Source organism: Piliocolobus tephrosceles, chromosome 16, assembly GCF_002776525.5.
Source record: "Piliocolobus tephrosceles isolate RC106 chromosome 16, ASM277652v3, whole genome shotgun sequence".
In the NCBI taxonomy this organism is placed as follows: domain Eukaryota; kingdom Metazoa; phylum Chordata; class Mammalia; order Primates; family Cercopithecidae; genus Piliocolobus; species Piliocolobus tephrosceles.
In genome coordinates this window covers 54,915,852-54,934,944 of record NC_045449.1, presented here as the reverse complement: position 1 = coordinate 54,934,944, position 19,093 = coordinate 54,915,852, and the positions used below count along the sequence as shown (strand labels likewise).

General features: G+C 56.8%; 2 protein-coding genes and 1 long non-coding RNA gene across 8 annotated transcripts in view; 1 reads left to right on the top strand and 2 right to left on the bottom strand.

Moving 5' to 3' along the window:
* The window catches only part of LOC111529281, a 42,275-nt gene extending 33,007 nt beyond the window's left edge, over positions 1-9,268 (top strand). The window contains exon 2 of the long non-coding RNA XR_002727371.2: positions 8,458-9,268. This is a non-coding gene — a long non-coding RNA (uncharacterized LOC111529281). The remainder of the gene's footprint in view (positions 1-8,457) is intronic.
* SPPL2C (signal peptide peptidase like 2C) lies at positions 5,549-7,730 on the bottom strand. Its single transcript, XM_023196174.3, has one exon. It carries the CDS (start codon positions 7,712-7,714, stop codon positions 5,660-5,662), a length of 2,055 nt encoding a protein of 684 aa, XP_023051942.2. The 5' UTR covers positions 7,715-7,730; the 3' UTR covers positions 5,549-5,659.
* A 7,467-nt stretch (positions 9,269-16,735) lies between the features above and the next one.
* The window catches only part of CRHR1 (corticotropin releasing hormone receptor 1), a 50,973-nt gene continuing 48,615 nt past the window's right edge, over positions 16,736-19,093 (bottom strand). For 5 of the 6 annotated variants that reach the window (XM_023196171.2, XM_023196172.3, XM_023196166.3 and 2 more), the window contains 3 exons: positions 18,784-18,919; positions 18,585-18,626; positions 16,736-17,954 (listed from right to left, as the gene is read on the bottom strand). In XM_023196171.2, the coding sequence (XP_023051939.1) occupies positions 17,814-17,954; positions 18,585-18,626; positions 18,784-18,919 (319 nt within the window). In that variant the 3' untranslated portion in view covers positions 16,736-17,813. The remainder of the gene's footprint in view (positions 17,955-18,584; positions 18,627-18,783; positions 18,920-19,093) is intronic. The other variant, XM_023196169.3, reaches the window with a different exon arrangement.

Below are 19,093 nucleotides of genomic sequence, written 5' to 3'. Positions count from 1 at the left end.
TCCCCAAACCTGGGTCACATGTAATGAGATAATGCATTTATCTGCTCTGCTATAAGTGCTTAGCCAGTGTTAGCTGTTCATACACATACTTCACTTCATTTAATCCTTACAACAAACCATTAGGTGAGTCTTAGCAGTCCATTTTACAGATGAGAAAATTGAGGCTCAGAAGGTTGGCTTCTGTTGTCCAGCATCACATGACAAGAGAAAGCAATGTGGGGCTTTGAACCCAGGTCTCAAAGTCCAGCTGTGCTCTCCTTCTAACTGGCAAGCAGATAGATGCTGAATCACAAAACTTTATCAAACAACACACACAGATACTTCTCAAGGAGAATGTGGGGCTATACCTCCCAAGGGGACACAGGGCACAGGAGTGGGTAGGCCCAGAGTTTTCCTGGGGGAGGTGTGATTTCAGAGGAACATGGGTCAGAGACGAGGGTGTGTGGAGGGAGGGGATGTTGAGGACGAGAGCTGGTCCCAGCTGCTGGGCTGGGAGGCAGGAGACCAGACTTGCATTTCGTTTCTACTGTCCCATTGCTGTGTGACCTTGGGCAGGTCCTGGCCCTCTCTGGGCTTTCCTTTCCTCATTTGTGGATGAGAGCATCTCATAGGTCCTTGCTGGTCCCCACCATCCCAGAAATCCAGAAGCTCCAGTACTAAACCCTCTCATGAACAAAAGAGAACCAAGCCCATGCCTCATGAAGCTGGTGCTGGGATTAACCAAGGCCACGGACAGAAATGTCAGTTGGCCTGCATAAAACAGCTCAGCCCTGAGGCTGGGCCACATGGGGCCCTGGGGGCAGCCTCGAGGAGGCTATTCCTGCCCTGGTCCCATCTGAGGGTTCACCTATCACAGGTGAGGCTGTGTAGGAAGCAGATGCTGTGGTGGTTAGTAGTGGAGTCAGGAGGAAGCAGCTTGCAGCATGGGGAGCCGGCAGCCTGGGACGCAGGCCTGTGCTGCCTCTGCCAGTCCATGGGATCCGAGCAAAGACCACTCTGGGTGGAGACGACCAGGGCCTGGGCCCCTGTCTTGCTCAGCCTCTAATCGGCCCTTTGTGCTCCCTACCCTGAAGAGTGTGAGTGAGCCGGGCTAGAAAGTTGAGGCGTCCTCAGGAGGCTGTCCTCGAACCACACTCCTCAGAGCAGCTGGGCAGTGAGTTCTGTCTCGAAGGGGGACCTGTCCCATCAGGAAAGGGGTAGGCCTGTGGGGGGCCTTGACCACCCTGTCCTTCAGGGTGGGAAATCCAGGAATCAGCACCCCCACTCCCGTAGGCCCAGGAAAGGCCTGGTGGGGAAAGGCTGAATCTGTAGGGAACCACACGCAGCAGGTCAGAGCCCAGGGGTGTGTGCGTGTGTGCGTGTGCACGTGCTGGGTGTGCACAGGTGTGCACAAGGGCATGTGCACGTGCTCAGTACGGGTGCATGTGTGTGGATGTGCACATGGGAGTATGTGTGTGCAGGTATGGGGTGTGTGGGTGTGTGAAGTGTGCAGCATGAGTGTGTGCCCATGTGTATGTGAATGGATGCATATGTGTGTGCATGCATGTGTACATATGCACACGTGCAGTATCCTGTGTCCCTCTGGCCTTCAGGCAGGGGCTTCCAGCTTTGGGCACCTCTGGCAGGTGGCAGCGTGGTCTAGCTGCCTGGAGTCGGCCCTGTTCTCTGGGAAGGGGACTGGCAGAGTAAGAGGAGGCTTCTGGGCAGGAACAGGGACATTGGGCCATCAGAAGGCACAGCAGCAGCAGCAGGGCAAGATCTAGGAGACTTGACTCTGTGCTGGGCACTGGGCTCAGCTCCTCACCCATATGGCTTATTACTTACCGCAACCCCTGGGGCAGGCAGTGTTATCACGCCCACTTTATGGTAAGGAGACTTTTGCATCCTCAAAGTCACACAGTTAGTAAGGGGGACATTCAGCCAGCCAGTGCATTCATACAACAGATGTTTTATTGAGTACCTACTATGTCCCAGGTCCAGTGCATGATGAACAAAACAGGACGAAGTCTGCCTCAGAGGACATGCTAGAGATGGGGATCGGGGGTTGAGAAGCATGGCGGTAAGTGAAGTTTGTTGGTTGGTAAAGTTGCTTCAGTTTTTCCTGCCCCAGACCAGGATTGGCCAGGGCAGCAAGGTAGAGGTTGAGTCTCCGGGTGTGGTCAGGTGGGCCCAGGGCTCAGGGAGGGGAGCCTGCAGGGCCCCCAGCTGAATGTGTGTGTCAGGATTGGAGGCAGGACCTACCTTGGGCCCCTGGCACCTTGAAGCTTTGGTCTCCCTCTTTCCCACCTCCTCCTGGCCCTGCCAAGACAAGAGGCTAAAGCCAGACTCTAAAGGTGTTCAGCCTGGGGTGGGGGTGGAGTCCCTCAAAATGGCAGATGCCTGTTCCCACCCCAAACCTGTCAACTCAGAATCTGTGGGGCCGGGAATCCAGATTTTTGGCAGGTACCGCAGTGATTCTGACCGGCAGCCATGCTTGGGTAGCTCTTTCTAAACCCTCAAGCTGTCTCTCGACCCAGAGTCCTTGCCCAGCCCCATCTGTGAAATGGGCAGAGTCGCTGCAGAGTGTTCTTGGGAGGAAGAAGAAAGGTCCTGCCCATCACCTGCCTCCAGCCCCAACCCCACACTCCTTTCCTGGGCAGGGCGGAAGAGCCTGGAGGATGTAGGGGTGTGTGGGGGGACTCACATAGTTTTTCCAGTTCACACATAGAAGGCAGCTGTCCCTGTGTCTTAGCTTGGGCTCCCTGGGAATGAGCCTCAGGAGCATGCTGGGTGGGAGGTGCTGGGCAGTGGTCTCAGGGGAGATGCCTGACAGGAAGTGAGGGCTGTAGGAGGGTAAGGATGAAGCCAGGCCTCAGGGCCAGTCGGCTGCGGCCCCAGTGAGCCCTCAGGAACTCTGGAGCTGGGGTGTCCTTCATAGAGGGGCCCGACATTGGTCAGTCCTGGCTGTGGCCACACTGGGGAACCAGCACGGGGAGGGGGTGGTGAAACTTGGGTGACCAGGATGACTTCCCAGTGAGAAGCAGAGCTGAGAGCTACCTGGGCACCGTGATGCCACTGCACCCTGGGCTGCTGTCCACCCCAGGCCTGGCCTTGGGACCCTGTGAGCACCTCAGTTCTGCTGCCCAAGCACGGTGCAGCAAGCTGGGGGTTGGGGAAGAGGAGTGGAGGCAGCAGATCCAGGCCTTGTAGGCCCTCACCTCCCCATCAGGTCTGGATGCTGGGAAGGGGGAGGCCTCCCGACCCAGACCCTCCCTGAATCCCCTCTCCTTGGAGGCAGGTATTGGCCTCCCTGCAGGCCTGCGGAGCTCCAGGTCTGAATCCTCAGAGCCCTCAGACTGTGGATTTTTGGGAAAGAGAAGTTTCTTCATCCTGACCTCCTGCTTTGGGGGATGTGGGGGCTGGGGGGCCAGGAGGCCTCGGCTCTGTCCAGCCCTTCCCCTCAGGCCTGGCAGAGGGTGCAGCTGCCCTCGGCAGGCCCTGTGACGCAGGCCAGCAGCAGGGAGGCTGCCCAGGCTGGGGCTGAGCCAGGGCCTGCAGAGGGCCCTCTGTCCAGGCCAGATGGCCTCTGCTCCAGTGGGAGGGGCTGCCAACACCTCCGCAGTGGCCTGGCCAGGTTCTCCAAGCTTCCTTTGTCCAGCGGGGCCTTCAGCTGCTGTGTACCGAGGGGCTGCACTTCCTCCCTGGCAAGTGGGGCTTTGAGATGCCCACCCCCTGCACTGCCTCTCTGGGCCTCTCTCCCCACTCCAGGGCCCACCCAGGCCCACCAAGTCTCACATCAACACGGACCAAGGCCCTGCAGGAAGCCTGTGAGGTGGCCTGGGCAGCGGGGCCTTCCCTCATAGCATCCCCTCCTCTGCAGTTCAGGCTGGCCAACTCCTCATTCATCCATTCATCCATCCATTCATTCCTCCAGCAAATAAAACAAGCACCTGTAACACTGCCGGGCCTGTTCTGAGCCCTGAAACTACACAGATGAACAAGATGGGCAAGGCCCCTGGCTTCCAAAGCTGACCCTCTACTGGCGAAGACTGGAAAACTAAGAAACACGGTGCCTGGTCGTGTGATTGAGACAGGGATGCTTTAGGAAAGGCTGCAAAGAGGAAGAGCCAGCCAGGCCAAGTTCATGGGGCGTGGTAAGGAAGGGGCAGAAAGGTAGTTCCAAGTAGAGGAAAAAGCACGGGGGGTATGGTGGGTCTGGCGTGTGCTTGTGGCAGTAGGGGTTTGGAGGGGTGGAAGAGGGCTGTTGGGCTGGAACCCCAAGGCCTTGTAGGAACTGGGTTTGATTCTGCAAGGCTTTCACTAGGGGAGCAACACAAACATAGCTCACGTGCAGGGGGCTCTTTGGACAGGCAGGGCATTGTGCCAATCTCCTGACATAGGCCAACTCACTCAAACTTCCCAAAAACCAGATGGTAGGTCCTATTATCCCATTTCACAGACAAGAAAACGGAAGCACTGAATGGATAAGTCATTTGCTCAGTGAGATACTCCATGTCAGTGGTAGGGCTGGGATTTGTGATAGGCAGCCTGGCTGTAGAGCCCTAACCACTGAACCACACTGCCTCTTGGGATACACTTTCTTCCCCTCCAAAAACGCCTCCTCCAGGAAGCCTTCTCATCCCAGAGTTTGTCTGCTCTGATTAAGCAACACATCAGCACCCTATCTGGCCTAAAAGCCTGTAAAGTCCTTAGGAGGTCATCTTGTCCATGCCCCTGCCTCCAGATGGACATGGTATTATAAGTCTCATTTTGCAGATGAGACTACAGAGACCAAAAGAGGCTTAAACATTACCTAGAGTCAGTGAGGGAGGCCATGGTCTCCTGAATTCTTCCACCCTGGCCCCAACTTCTCCAACCCCTCCTGCCCTCTTTGAGACAATTCTAAGGTTGTTTCTTGTCTGCCCACCCCTCCCCCAGCTAGACAGAGGCCTTCCCTGTGCCCACCACATGGCGGTGCACACAGTAGGGGCATACTCAATGTCTGAAGATGGAATGGGTGGTGCTTACAGGAACGTGCTGGACTTGGTGCTGCTGCCTGGGAATCTTGAGCAGAGACATTTTGCAGAATGGATGTGAGCTGGGGAGGAAAGGATGCTTAGGAGTTTCCTAGTGAGTCAGGGAGCCAGGTTGGAGTGTTTCTGCCTGGAGAGGGAAGTGCATCCCAGCTGGAGGGAACAGCATATGCAGAGAGAGCGGGTGGGGAGGACAAGGAGTTCCGTCTGACCTGAGCATGGAGAGAAGATGGGCCATGAGCCTAGGGTGGGTGGCAGGGATGGTATGGAGGGCTGTGTGCCACGCTAAGAAGCTGCCACTCTGGATTGGGAAGGGATTGGGCAGGCAGGTAGAGGGGAGTATCTGCCCTGTGAGCCCTGGATGCAAATCCAAACCTTGCTGCTTGAACTTGCACAAGTCGTAGGCCCTCTTGGAGCCTCAGTTTCCCCCCTTCATTATTTGGGGGTGGTGCCCATTCCTAAGGACCCTCCGAGCCCTGTACACACTTATTCTGTGGTTGCTGCTCTCTTGCACTCTCAACAAACAGAGAGGCTCCTTGGGTAGATATGAAATCTCTTTAATGCCCTGATTTATTGTTGCCATGCATGGCTTTGCTCTGCAATGTTCCACCAGCCCTTTGAGAGGCGTGTGTCTCAGGGCCTCCAGTTCACAAGGGAGCCTGGGTCGACATGCTCTTTCTTACTTTCAAACCCTTCCTCTTGTGGAGTCCTGCCCAGGGCAGGCCAGCGTCGTGGGCCTGGGCCTGGGCATGGACGTGGCCCAGCTCTGAGGGCGGGGGCATCAGGGGCATGAGTGGGATCAGCATGGCCATTGGCATCAGTGGCATCAGTTCCTCCGAGGCCCCAGGGGGGATGAAGGGCAGCTCATTAGGATCCAGGTGGGCCTCACTGCAGCCCTCGGAGCTATCACTGCGGTCCTCTGGATTGGTGGCTTCATTCTCAGACATGGTGACAGTCTCAGTGGTGTCTTCTCCAGGGTTGCTGTCTAAGTCCCCTGCTCCTCGGCTGGTGCCTCTCTCAAGTGTGCTGGTTGTGTGGGCGTCTGCTGCACCCTCCTGCTTCTGCCTAGAGTCAGCTGAAGGGGCACAGCCGAGCCCAGGCATCTTAGCTCTGCCCTGGCCAGTCCAGAAGAGGCTGAGCTCTTGGCGGCAGGCGGCCACAGCCAGGCTGGTGAGCAGGGTGCTGGACACTAGGTAGAGCAAGGCAGGTTGGCCCATCTGCATAAGGACCATGGCCATGAATGTGACCAGCAGGCCCACGGCATAGGCCACGGTGCAGGCCACGAAGTAGACCAGATGAGAGTGGACTTGCACATCAAAGCGGCAACAGTAAGCAACCAGGAAGCCGGGGACCACGATGTCACCAAAGCCAAGGATGGAGAAGGGCTGGCTGCACAGGGTCAAGGCGGAGACTCTTAGCCGGGGCACTTTCAGCACCATGGGCAGCCTCTCATGGCTTGAAGACTCTGCAGGGCCTGAGGCGACCTGTGCCATGATGCTCTCACCAGTTTTGGTGAAGAAGGGGGTGACGAAGACAAAGAAGACGTCAAAGGCCAGCAGGGCCAGCAGGAAGGAGGAGCAGTTCTTGAGAGTGGGCAGCCGCACGCGGTGCAGGACGAATAGGCAGTAGGAAATGCCCAGTGCGTCCTGCAGGAGCCATGCCCAGCGGTCCTCGTTGCGGTAGACCACCCAGAAGATGATCACGGTTGCGCACAGGCTTGCCAGCAGCAGCAGGGGCAGCGGCAGAGAGGCCCTGAGGCCGTGCGGAGGGTTCTGGTATTGCCACAGGGGCAGGCGGCACACCAAGGGTGACAGGCAGCTGTAGAGGCCAATGCCAGCACCCAGGCCAAAGATCCCGATGGTGACATAGACAAAGTGGTCGTAGAAGAAATAGAGCAGCAACATGAGCGAGCAGGACACGGTGACCACCACGCCCGTCATGGCCGGTGTGAAGTCCACTGGGATGTCCTCGTTATCTTCCTTCTGGGCTCCCTCAGCTGCTGCTGCTTCCCGCGGCCGACGGTGACCACCAGGCCCCCCTCCTCTTCGGGCACGGCGCCGCTGTAGCCGATTGGCTTCGGTCAGGCCGGCCCAGTAGCCGCCTGCGGCCACCGTGCCCACAGCCAGGATGAAGATGAGCAGCATGTTGTAGTCGATGATGGGCTCAGGGGGCGCGTACATGGCCACACGGACGATGGCCTCCCCGTGAGTGTGGCTGAGGATGTCCAGCATGTCCGTGTCGTGGAGCACAGCCACAGGGATGGTGAGGTCTGCCAGGGGCTGGCGGGGATCCTGGTGCACCAGGGTGGTGTCTGAGCACTGTTGGTCACTGACCCGGCCCACGATGAGCAGCCCATGGGCACCTTGGCCCTGAGCCAGCCAGCCTTTCGTGTGGAAACTGCAGTTACCCGTCATGACCATGGCGGTGGTCTGGCGGAGGGGCCGCTGGCTGGGGGAGCTGAGCTGGGCCTGGTGGGGGGAATCCTCGCCTGGGCACCAGGGTGTTTTGGTGCCGTCATACAGGGGAAGGAGTGGGGCGTGGTGCAGGTCCCGGGGGAGGGTGACGTAGTCGGAGCTGAACAGGATACAGTAGTCCTTGCTCCAATTCTCTGACACCACGTGGGCCACGCCATACTTTCCCCGGGCCATGGTGCTGATCATGAGGAGGAAGCCCACGGGGAGGAGGAAGCCCAGGCACGCCATCCTCAGCTCCTATTGCAACATCCCCAAGGGGCAGCCCAATCCCCCTCCTAGGGGCGGGCGTGGCCCTTTGTCACAGAGCAGTCTGGACACCTATCCTGGAAACCAGGGCCACACCTACTTAGTCATAAAGCTGTGTGGTCCTCAGCTGAGGGCGCTGCTGTGGGGCACAGGGTCCCTCTAGAATGATGTCCCCCAACCCTGGGAGACCAGGGGAGAGGTCATCTGGACCCTGCTCTCTGCCCAGACCCTAGTGGGATTAGACCAGGTACTTTGAAATAAAAGGTGTGAGGATGGGATCTGCAGGGCCAGATAGGATTTGGAACCAACTTTTCTCCTTACCCATGGGGAACCCCGCCCAATGTCACTCCTCTCTAGGCCTGTTTCTTTAGCTGTAAAGAAATAAGGACATTGGGCCAGAGAGTTTCTAAGGTCCCTTGGAGCTCTGAGCTCAGTAACATTGAGCACTTTTACTGAGGGCTTACCTGGTGCCAGGTACCCTAGCTGTACCTATTGTACAGCTGCAAGGAGGTGTCATTATAACTGCCCAGCCTGAGGCTGTCCCTCAAAATCGGTCCCCATTTCTACCAGGCGCATGACCAGAATTCATCTCCAACTCCACTTGCAGTTGGGAACAGACAGGTGACCAGGAGAAATTGAGCAAAAATGATGTGAACTCTTTACATCAGGGGCTTAGGCTGACAGACTGTGGGGCTCCTGGTTTGCCCTCTCTTTCCCTTTTTCAGGAGTCAGAACAAGGACAGGCCTGTGATGTGTCTGTCTGTGACAAGGAGGACAATGCCCTAAGGAATGGAGAGGAAGAAAGTGAAGGGAGCCAGGTCCCTGGATGTCCATGTGAAACAGTAGCCCAGGATGTGCACTGTGGACTGCTACAAGAAAGAGAGAGACTTCATCTTCTTTAAGGCATTGATTTATCATGGGTCTCTTTGTTATAGCCACTTAACGTTACCTTAATACGCCCACTTCACGGATAAGTAAAACTGAGGCTTGGAGAAGCTCACATTGACACAGCAAAGAAGGCTGGGACTCTTGTGCTGGTTAAATGGACCTTGATGTCTCCCAAATGTTTTCATGCTGGATGCTGAGCCACTCTCCTCGCTGCAACTCTGAGGCCAGGCAGACTTCCCACTGGAAAGAGAACTCGAACACTGGTAAGAGGTGAATTTGAAGTCAGGAGCCCCAGGTTTTGGCTCTGCAGGTTTGCACCCAGCTCCGTGGTGTGTGCTCTCACAGGTCACCCAGGACCTCCTGTCCAGGCCTCCTCAGGCCACCCATGATGGAGTGGAGTTGAGGAATGAGGTTTTCAAAGCAGTTAGCATGTGGGAGAGTAACCCTGGGGCCTCCGGAACCAGAAGGGAGGGATTCAGGGGCTGGAGCTTGGCAGTCCAGGTTCCGTTGTCCTCATGTTCTCCCCACTGGCCTGGCCTGTCACTCCAGCCTCTGCATAAGTTGTCACATGGCATTCTCCCTGTGTGTCTCTGTGTCTCTTCTCTTCTTTATAAGGACATAGTCATAATGGATTAGGGCCCATCCTAATGAAACCATCTTAACTTGATTATGTCTGCAAACACCCTACTTCCAAATAAGGTCACACCGACAGGTACTGGGGTTTAGGACTTCAACATGACTTTTTGGGGGCACAATTGTGGACAGCCCCACAACACACATGTAATTTTAACCTCTAAGGAGTCAGCATGCTTATTTATGTGTTTGTTTATTGATTGATTGATTGATTGATTGAGACAGGGTCTTGCTGTGTTGCTTAGGCTGGAGTGCAGTGGCACAATCTCAGTTCACTTCAACCTCCACCTCCTGGTTTCAAGCATATCTCTCCCCTCAGCCTCCCGAGTAGCTGGGATTACAGGCGTGTGCCACAATGCCCAGTTAATTTTTGTATTTTTAGTACAGATGGTGTCTCACCATTTTGCTCAGGCCGGTCTTGAATTCCTGGCCTTAGGTGAATCGCCCACCTTGGCCTCCCAAGGTGCTGGGATTATACGCATGAGCCACTGTGCCTGGCCAATCACTGATGTTTCTCATGATGTTTCTCAAGAACTCTCCTTCTTCTTCTTCTTTTTTTTTTTTTTTCTGAGACGGAGTCTCACTGTCCGCTAGGCAGCCTGGAGTACAGTGGCACAATCTTGGCTCGCTGCAACCTCTACCTCCCAAGTTCAAGCGATTCTCCTGTTTCAGCCTCCAAAGTAGCTGAGATTATAGGTGCCCACCACCCCACCCGGCTGATTTTGTATTTTTAGTAGATATAGGGTTTCACCATGTTGGCCAGGCTGGTCTCAAATTCCTGACTTCAGATGATCCAGCCACCTTGGTCTCCCAAGGTGCTGGGATTACAGGCGTGAGCCACCGTGCCTCTCCTTCTATTACAGGTCCGTCTCTTACGGTCCCATGCTGCTTTCCTTGGGAAACTCACAGGGATGAAACATCATCTCCAACATCCGCTGTTGATTCTTTGAACTGGAGGGCGAGTTTAAAGGGCCCTGTGAAGTGGTCAGCAAGTGGAACCCCCCTGAGATTCTGACAATTCTCTCCCACCCAGTTATTTACACTCGTCTTACCCACACCTAATTTGCCAATATTTTTGGTGATTCAACTGTAAAGTATCTTTCAAAACATTAGACTGAATTTTCGTAAGAAACATCTCTCCTTGTTAGTGCACTTCTGATTCATCAGTAATGTAACATTTAGTTAGATTACAACAGTAATTACAATGACAAGTGAACTGTCAGAAACATGTTCGGGAACAAATGCAAGTGACTGGCAGACAAACCACCAGCCGGTGTGAGGAGAAGCAGGCAGAGCCCGGGGGGGAGGCTGCCAGCTGTCCCTTCCGAGTGCTCCCATTTCAAAGGGGAGGTTGGCCAGGAGGGTGGTTAGGAGAGGGAGGCTCACCCATAGGGTTCTTATCACAGAGTACAGCAGTATCTAAACTGGGTGCACCTCTCTGAATCCGAGCACATAGATGCTGGGCACAGCAGGGCAGGAGGGCAGGCAGCCCCCGACAGACGGCTGCGATAGTAAAACCTTTTCTGGCCCCCCAGCAATGAACAGGCAACCTAGGCTTTCACTTGGGGCCCTGTTCTCCACCCAGGGAGTAGTGGATCTTTTAAAAAACAAGAACCAGCACATCCACTTTGTCACAAAACCCAATCACAAGCTTTGTCGAGGATATAGGGAAGCTGGGACCCTCATACACTGCTGGTGTATGTAAAATTGTGCCGCCGCTGCAGGAAGCGGCTTGGCGACTCCTAGATAAATTAAATGAAGAGTTACCATATGACCTCGCACTTCTACTCCTGGATATATATATCCCAAAGAATTGAAATCAGGCCTTCAAACAAAAGCGTGTCCATGCATGCTCACAGCAGGACCATTCATAATAACTTGGAATAGGTGGAGAGAACCCAAACGTCCATCCGCTGACGAATGGAGAAACTGAGGTCTCTCCACACAAGGGAATCGCATTCAGCCATAAGGAGGAATGACGTTTTGATACCTGCTACCATGTGCATGGACCTTGAAAACGTTATGCTAAGTGCAAACACATTATGCTAAATGAAGAAGCCAGACACAAAGGGACACATATTGTACGATTAATTCTGCTTACATGAAACAGCCAAAACAGGCAGATCTGCAGAGGCAGAGAGCAGATGCGTGGCGGGCAGGGGCTGGGGGAGGGGAGAATGAGTGCCTGAGGGGTGTGGGGTTTCCATTTGGGATGATGAAGACGTTCCAGAACTTTTTCTCTCTCAGCGGTGACAGTTGCACCACATTGTGTATTTAAAGTCACCAAATTGTGCACTAACATGGTTGAAATGGGACTTTTTTGGGGGATGGAATTTCGTTTTTGTCCCTCAGGCTGGAGTGCAGTGGCACAATCTCAGCTCACTGCAACCTCCACTTCCCAGGTTCAAGTGATTCTCCTGCCTCAGCCTCCCGAGTAGCTGGGATTACAGGCACGTGCCACCATGCCTGGCTGATTTTTGTAATTTTAGGAGACACAGGGTTTCACCATGTTGGCCAGGCTGGTCTCAAACTCCTGACCTCAAGTGATCCACCCACCTTGGCCTCCCAAAGTGCTGGGATTACAGGTGTGAACCACTGTGCCCAGACGAAATGGAGCAACTCCAGTCCCCTCTAGCTGCTCTCTCCTCAGGACGGGTCTCATTTTAGTTCTTCTGGACTCCCTCAGACCAGCACATGCCCCAATTTGGGGGTCTGCACAGACACCTCAAGCAGAGCTTGCTCCTGCCCCTTCTCCCAGATCTACCCGTGGATCTACCCAGGGCTCAGAAGGCTCATTCCCTCCGAGACCCTGCCTGGGACCCCGCTCACAGAAGGCTTTCACGGGTATGTTTGATCACTGCTTCCCCAGGTCCCCCATCCCTGTGCCCACCCCCATCCATCAGCCCTGGAATCGCTCCTCTGGTGGCCACTTGGAGCCCTGGTCAGTGTCTTCACATGAGTGGCTGATGCCCCTTGGGGCCATAGCCCACTGCCAGGCTGAAATCCTGCTCCAAGACTTCAGCCCTGCCACCCTCCCCACCCCCACTGACCTCCAGATTCAACTCCTTTCCTGGAGGGCACCCCCTGCATCTGCGACTTTGCTCCCCACAACCCCCCCTCCCTCCCCGCACCCTACTGCCCCCTCAGCTATGGACTGGGTTCTCAGGGTGGCTGCCTAGAGCAGGCTGGGATAATGTCTCTGCTTTCTACTTGAGGACCTACGTATACCTGGAACATGTAACTTCATTACACAGGGCAGCAAGGGCAACAGACCCCGGGCAGCAGGTCTCAGGAAGGGTGGGGAAGGGGCCTAATTCACCTGGCCCCTCACCTGCCCCTGGTGCCCTGCCCAGCAGCTTCCCCACTGCATGTTCTAGAGTGGATTGCCGTCCACTCCCTCCCCCTTCCCCTGTATTGAGGGTGAGCCAGGCAGGCCCACTGGCTGCTGCCCCCATGACCCCTCACCCTAGCTGATGCCTGCCATGCCCCCAACCTGGGCTCCTTAGGCACCTAAGAGGCCCCCACCCCTTCTTCTGCCCCACTTGCCTTGGCCCAATAGGCAATGAGGCTGGGCACCAGGGATCAGTCCAGGACCCCTTGGAGGGACAGAAGCTGGTAGGGCTGCTATCTGGCAGCCAAGGGTGGTCTCTGGCCTTCTCTCCAAATAATGGTCTCATTGGTGTTCCCAACCCACTGAGAGTTTTGATAAATATATACAGCCCAGGTCTCTGTTGAGCCTGGTCTGCCAGCAGGACCTGCAGGGGCTGGTGAGCTGAGGGCAAGGGTGGGAGGTGATGCTCCCAGGTAGAGCTGGGATGGGGCTGGGGACGGGAGACTGGCAGCTGGAACTGGCTTGGAGGCCCGATTTGGGGAGTGGCCTGCCCGAGGCCCACGCTCTGCAGGCTCCAATTCCTTCAGCTAGCTCATCTCCGAATGCTGTTTGACCACAGACGGGGGATGGAAGGATTTCCCTGGGGAGGGGATTGGAAGGGGCAGTGGGGCTGGGAGGACAGCCTTACTAAAAACTCCCACTGCATAGGGGTTAAGCTTCATGGAGGCCTAGTGTGGCCTCCCTGGCTTTTCATCCATCCGTGGGTGCCATCAGGCAGGTATCTTAACCTCTCTGGGCTTTATTTACCTTATCTGTTAAATGGAGCTAACAGTCCCTGCCTCATAGTAAAGAGTCAATGAGATAAACATGTGAGGGGCTAAGCAGCACCTGATGCCCGGTAAACAATCAATAATGATCAGTGTGGCTGTTAGCAAATTGTAGAAAGCATTCCCTTCGGTTTGAAGCAAGTGTGGGCAGCTGAGTTTGAAGTCAGTTGGCAGTTTGGATGAGGTGGCTCTGAGCTACCCCTGGGCTGGAGGCCAGCGGCACCCTCCCTGGCTGGCATGTAGGGAGGCCCAGTGTGGTTGATGGTGGCCCTGGCTGCACTGTTTGAAATGAAGCATCATTTTAAGGAGTGGGGGTGTGGAGGATGTCAGGAAGCTGGGGAAGGAGATACTGGATCCACAGAACTCATTGCTTCCACCCAGCTGGGCTCAGCGGCTGGACACTGGTGGGGCCATCTTTGGGAACGTCCCATCTTCACGTGGGGCACGTCCCAGATCAGTCCGAGACCCTGAGGCCTCCTTGCTGCCCTCTTGCCACAGAGCTCTTCATTGGCTCTGGCCTCCCAGGACCCAAGCCCCAAAGACTTCAGTTCACTGAGGGGTGAAAAAAGCCTTAGACTTGGAACCAGACCTTCAACCTCAGGGGAGCTACCAGGCCTCAGCTTCCCTGGCTGCAAAACAGGTGGGTTACTGCCTCTGTGGGCTAGTGGAGGATTAGAAGACAAATGTTATAAGGACATTTGTGGATGGCAAAGTAATCTACAATACCCACAATGAAAGTATTAGTCTATGGATTCAAAACCCAGCTCATCCGCTAACACGTGGTTTTCCCAGTCTGACTCCCCACCCAGTCCTGGTCCCAGGAGAGCTGAGCCATCAGTAGCAGGGGGCTAGAGAAGAAGGCCTGGAGGCGAAGCTGAGGACCTCTGGGCAGGGGCTGTGCTGTCACACTAAGGGACGGGGAGGGGGTGGCCTGAACTGGAAAAACAGTGGGGCTTTTCCTCCACTGCTGTTCTGTGCCCATGAGGGAGGATGTCAAGGAGAAATGGGCTTAGGTGGGGGTAGCATTAGGGGACCGCAGCCTTTGGGCATGGCGTGGAGAGAAATTCTTCCAGGCATGAGGTCTTCCGGGTCTTGGAGGGCCTCCAGTGGCCCTCCCCCACCACTGCAGCCTGGAGGGCCCCCAGTAGCTCCCCCAACTCTGTGTAGTCGCATGTGTGTTTTTTGGCTCATCACACCCCACTCACTCCCACAGGGGCCTCGCCACCCCAAGCTGAACCGGAGCAGAATGGCCCAGGTGCCTGGTCTCAGGGATGCCTTCTCTGCGCCGAAGCCCAGAGCGCACGTCTGCCACGGGAGACAGAACTCTGGGCCTCTGAGCTGCAGGTTCTGAGGCTCAGACGTTTCCGGCTGTGCCCTGAAGCAGTCCCTCCACCCTCAGATTCTCTGAATGGGAGGGGAGCCCCAGGCTCCATCTGCCTGCCCAGGGATTCCGCCTCCAGCTTCTCCGATGACCCCCAGACTTGTCTTGGAGCTGTCCTCTTAGTGGCCTTCCAGAGCCAGAGGCTCTGAGCTTTGTGTATTTTGGGGTACCGGGGGTCCCCCCTGGGGTGGCTGCTCATCTCCTTTTCACCCAAGGCCTAGCACAATGCTGAGCACACAGTAGGTGCCCAGGTACCTGGCAGTGAGAGCTGCCAGGAAGCCCACGGAGGAAAGCGGGATGCAGCCAGGCTGTGCTTACATATACTTCCTAGTCTGTACCATCCCTTCCCTGTCTCCCCCCAATCCCCACCCTCTCGGCTCCTCCAACCCTGTGGTGCGCCCCCCATCCCATCCCCACCAGCGTTGTCTCAGGAAAGCCTTGCCTTCTCACGTCTCTGCCTTCACTGGGTGACAGATTTGGGAAAGCCGTCTCTGTTGTGGCCATTAGAGACTCAGGTCACTTCTGGTCTCTCCGGGCAGCCAGGATCCTTTACTGGGCTTTTCTCCACTTCCCACAATACCCCCAAGTTGTGCTGGAAGCCTCCAGCCTGCCTCTGTCATGGTGCTCCCTGGGTCTTCCACCCCATCTCTCTACTTCAGGGCACAGAGTTTGGAGAATTGGCAGAGCAGAGTACCCCACAGGGCCTTCAAGCATATCCTTAGCTACCCCCGAGCCCAGGCCCTTCCCAGTGAAGCCTGCCCTCCCTCAGCAGGAGCTGCAGGGCTCTTGGCACTGCATTGACTTTGTCTGTTCCTGGTGTCCTGATACTGCAAGCTCTTGTGTGCGCCTGGGTGCGCAAGTGCACATGTGCATACATACGCCCCACCCATGGACCCTCCTCCCTGGTTAGAGAGACTCAGAGGCAAGGCCCGGGCTTCAGGGGGGCCCTGTGTCGAGTTCTGGTGTTCCATCCACACCCCCTGCCCCTCCAATGCAGCACACACTGGCTTCCACCCACCTGCGCGTTTCTGTGCCTGAGAACTCTCTCTGGCCCTCTGTAGCCTGATGTGGGAATGTGGAAGAATTCATGTCCCCCTGGGAGCAGCCCTCAACCCACAGCTGATGGGAGATGGTGGATAAATACCCCAGCTCCCTCACCTGTTGGGTGGGATGAGGGAGGGCTTCCCCAGCAGAAGGGAGCTCCAGGCACCCACAACAGTGTTGGAGTGTTGGTCCTGCCCCAGAGGCCACCCAGGGCTACAAGCCTCCAGCTCAGAGTTGGGGGCACTGAAGCCAGCATGCAGGGGAACGCAAGAGTGTGCTGCCCACATCAGAGCGGCACTGGCCAGGGCTGGGGCATACCTGTCTCTTGCTCACGGGCTACTGTGTTCCTCTCTAGCTTCCCCCTTTCCCCTGCCTTCCTTGCCTGGCTTCACTCCCTGTTGCCCTCTCTGTACTCCCCTTCCCTCGCGTTTGCACAAGAAACCTCAGGGTCTCAGGGATGGTCTCTTGTGGTGCCCAAGCGGAGACAGCTGCATTTCTGGCCTGTCCGGTGGTCCTGCGCCCTAATTGTGCTTCCCATTCCTCAGCTCAGCTTCTGCCCAGGGCTGGGACACACTCCTGTCTCCTTTGTTCCTTCCCCTGACCCATGGTGTCCCTCCTCTGCATCCTTAACCGTGGTCCTCCTCTCCTTCTGACCTCCTCACAACAAGCTCTCCCTAACTAAGGGGACCCTGGCCAGATCCACCTGTTCCTCGAAGCCCTCCCTTCTGCCCTCACCCCTCTCCTGGCCCTCGGGGGCTCTCCTGGCACCATCCTTGCCGGGGTGAGAGTGGGGTCAGGTTTCCCAGCAACACAGCAGCCCCTGAAAGCTGGGAAATGGCTCCCACTTCTGTGAGACACCCTCTCCATCCAGCCCCCTGTGGAGTCCAGGCCTTCACAAATGCTGGTTGAAAAGATAAATATTATTATTTATACCAGCCACCCGCTTCACAGCCGATACCCTCATCTTCTAGTGCCCCCCAAAGCCCTGCTCTGGCTGTCCAGTCCCTCTGGACATGGGCAGGTCAGTGGGGGCTGTAGCCAGTCCACACCTAGAGTGTAAGCAGCATGTTGTCCCAAGAGCCACTTGGGCAGGAGCCTTCTCCTGGCTTGTTTAGCTAGTGGTCCTGCCCCAGAGGCCATCCGGGGCTACAAGCTCTGCCCCAGAGGCCGGGGCTGGGACACCCCTGGCTCTTGCTCACAGGCCACTCTGCCCCCTCCAGCCCCCTCTTCTCACAAAAGAGGAAAAGGGGCGGGAGGTGACTGGTGTGGGATGAGGTACTGCCTGTGGTTAAGTGAGGGGAAGCTGGCCTGGCCTGCAGGGTAGTACATGTTCAGGATGAAGGCAGCGAGGCAGGGCATTGCTGGTGGCAGTGCCACAGTGTCAATGAGGTTCTGGAGGCCTGGGGGGTGACCCTAGTGCTGTGGCCACACATCTGACGATGACACCTGACTTCTGTCTCCAGGGTTCCTGAGAGAGGGCCCTTAGTTCCCAGTGGTGTCGGAAGGCATCACCGAGGTCCAGAGGCGTCATCGTGGTGAGTCAGAGGCTGTCACGAGTTGCCCATGATGCCCTGGGGCAGCAAACGGCCTCCCCACAGTTGCCGAGGGCAGCCCCAGGTCCCAGTGGGCTGGACTTCTTGTGCTCTGGGAGAAGACAGCCTTGGAGGGACGCGCGTGCTGCTGTGGGTGTGCAGCAGCCCATTTCCATTCATTCCCACGTCCCTTCTCCAGGGAGGATTGGGCAGGGAAGCCAGAGGCCCCGGGACTGGCCCAGTCCTGTAGATGACTTTCCACTCATGAGCTAGAGTCCTGCACAGCTGCAGGGGGAGAGTGGCCCCCTAGGCTGTCAGTGCCAGCTGCTCCTGGGGGAGTGGGCACGAGACCTAACAGGTCACCTCCACAGGCAGGGTGATCAGGGAGCCTGGCCGTCATCCCCCCAGCCACAGCTCTTTGGGGGCTGCTCCATGACCTGCCAGCTCAGACTGCTGTGGACTGCTTGATGCTGTGAAAGCTGACACGGGTGGGGGAGGTGGGGATGGACATGGCGCGGGCCACTCGGGCACGGATCGAGTGCTTGTCCTGCCACCGGTGCCATCTCTTCCGGATGGCAGAGCGGACCTGCGGGCACAGGGAGGAGCACGACATCTGAGCCTGGGGCTCAGGACCCCCTCCCTCCCCTGGGTCGCCACGAGCAGCTGTGCAGGTAAGCGGCTGCGCAGGTCAGCTGAGTACACAGAAGTCCTCAGGAGAGGATGGCACTCACAGCCTTAACATGGCTGCTTTGCATATTTGCCGGAACAGGTTTCGCAAGTGTCCTGGCGAAGGGGCACCCTTTTCTAACCTTGCCAGAACAGGTTTCTCAAATGTTCTGGGGAAGGGGCACCCTTTTCTAACCCACATGAAGGCACCATATGGCCTTTGCCATCAGGGCTTCCTGCTCTCAACCCACACATATCCCCTGCCCAGGGCTCAGCCCTTCCTGGTTTTCACAGGCTCATCAAAGATACTGGAGCTCTGGCTTCCAGCCTGGTGCCAGCGGCCTCTGAGAGCAAAGGAGAGGGCTGCCACTGTCGGAGTGGACAGGTGGGAGGGGCCGGCCTGGGGCTCCCAGCAGCATCCCCCAGGGACCTAGGAGGAACAGGGAGGGAGAGAGCCAGCCCTGGGAGGGGAGGAGAAGGCTCTAGACTATTGCCAGCCCCAACAGGCCTTGCAGCCCCGAGCCCCGCCGCAGGGCCCCCAGGTCCTCACCTCACTGTTGAGGAAACAGTAGAACACAGACACAAAGAAGCCCTGGGGAGGAGAGAGGAGGCGTCAAAGGTCGGTCACAGGTGTCGCCCACCCAGCCTCTGGGCTGCCCCTTGCTTCTCCATGGCCTCCTACCCTCCAGGCATCTGCTTGGGAGAATCCCCACCCAAGGAGGTGCCAGTGTGCCCCTCCAGGGCTGTACCTGGAAGGATTCCAGGAAGGAGTTGAAGTAGATGAAGACGACCCGGGAGACCTCATCCTCCCCGGGATTGACGAAGAACAGCATGTAGGTGATGCCCAGGAGGGGCAGCAGCACCAGAGTGGCTTTCACAGCCTTCCTGGGGTGGGGCGGGTGGGGAGGCTTGGAGTCACAGCCCACCCCAGGATGGGCTGCCCGCTGGCTCAGCAGAGGGCCAGGTCGGGGGAGGGAGTGGCAGGTCTCTGGCATGTGAGAGGCATGGGGAGCAGGGATTTCATCAGGGGGAAGCCTGGGGGAGGCGGTACCCAGTTAC

Coding starts and splice junctions, on each gene's coding strand:
- SPPL2C (XM_023196174.3), bottom strand. CDS start 7,714: ATGGCGTGCCTGGGCTTCCTCCTCCCCGTGGGCTTCCTCCTCATGATC.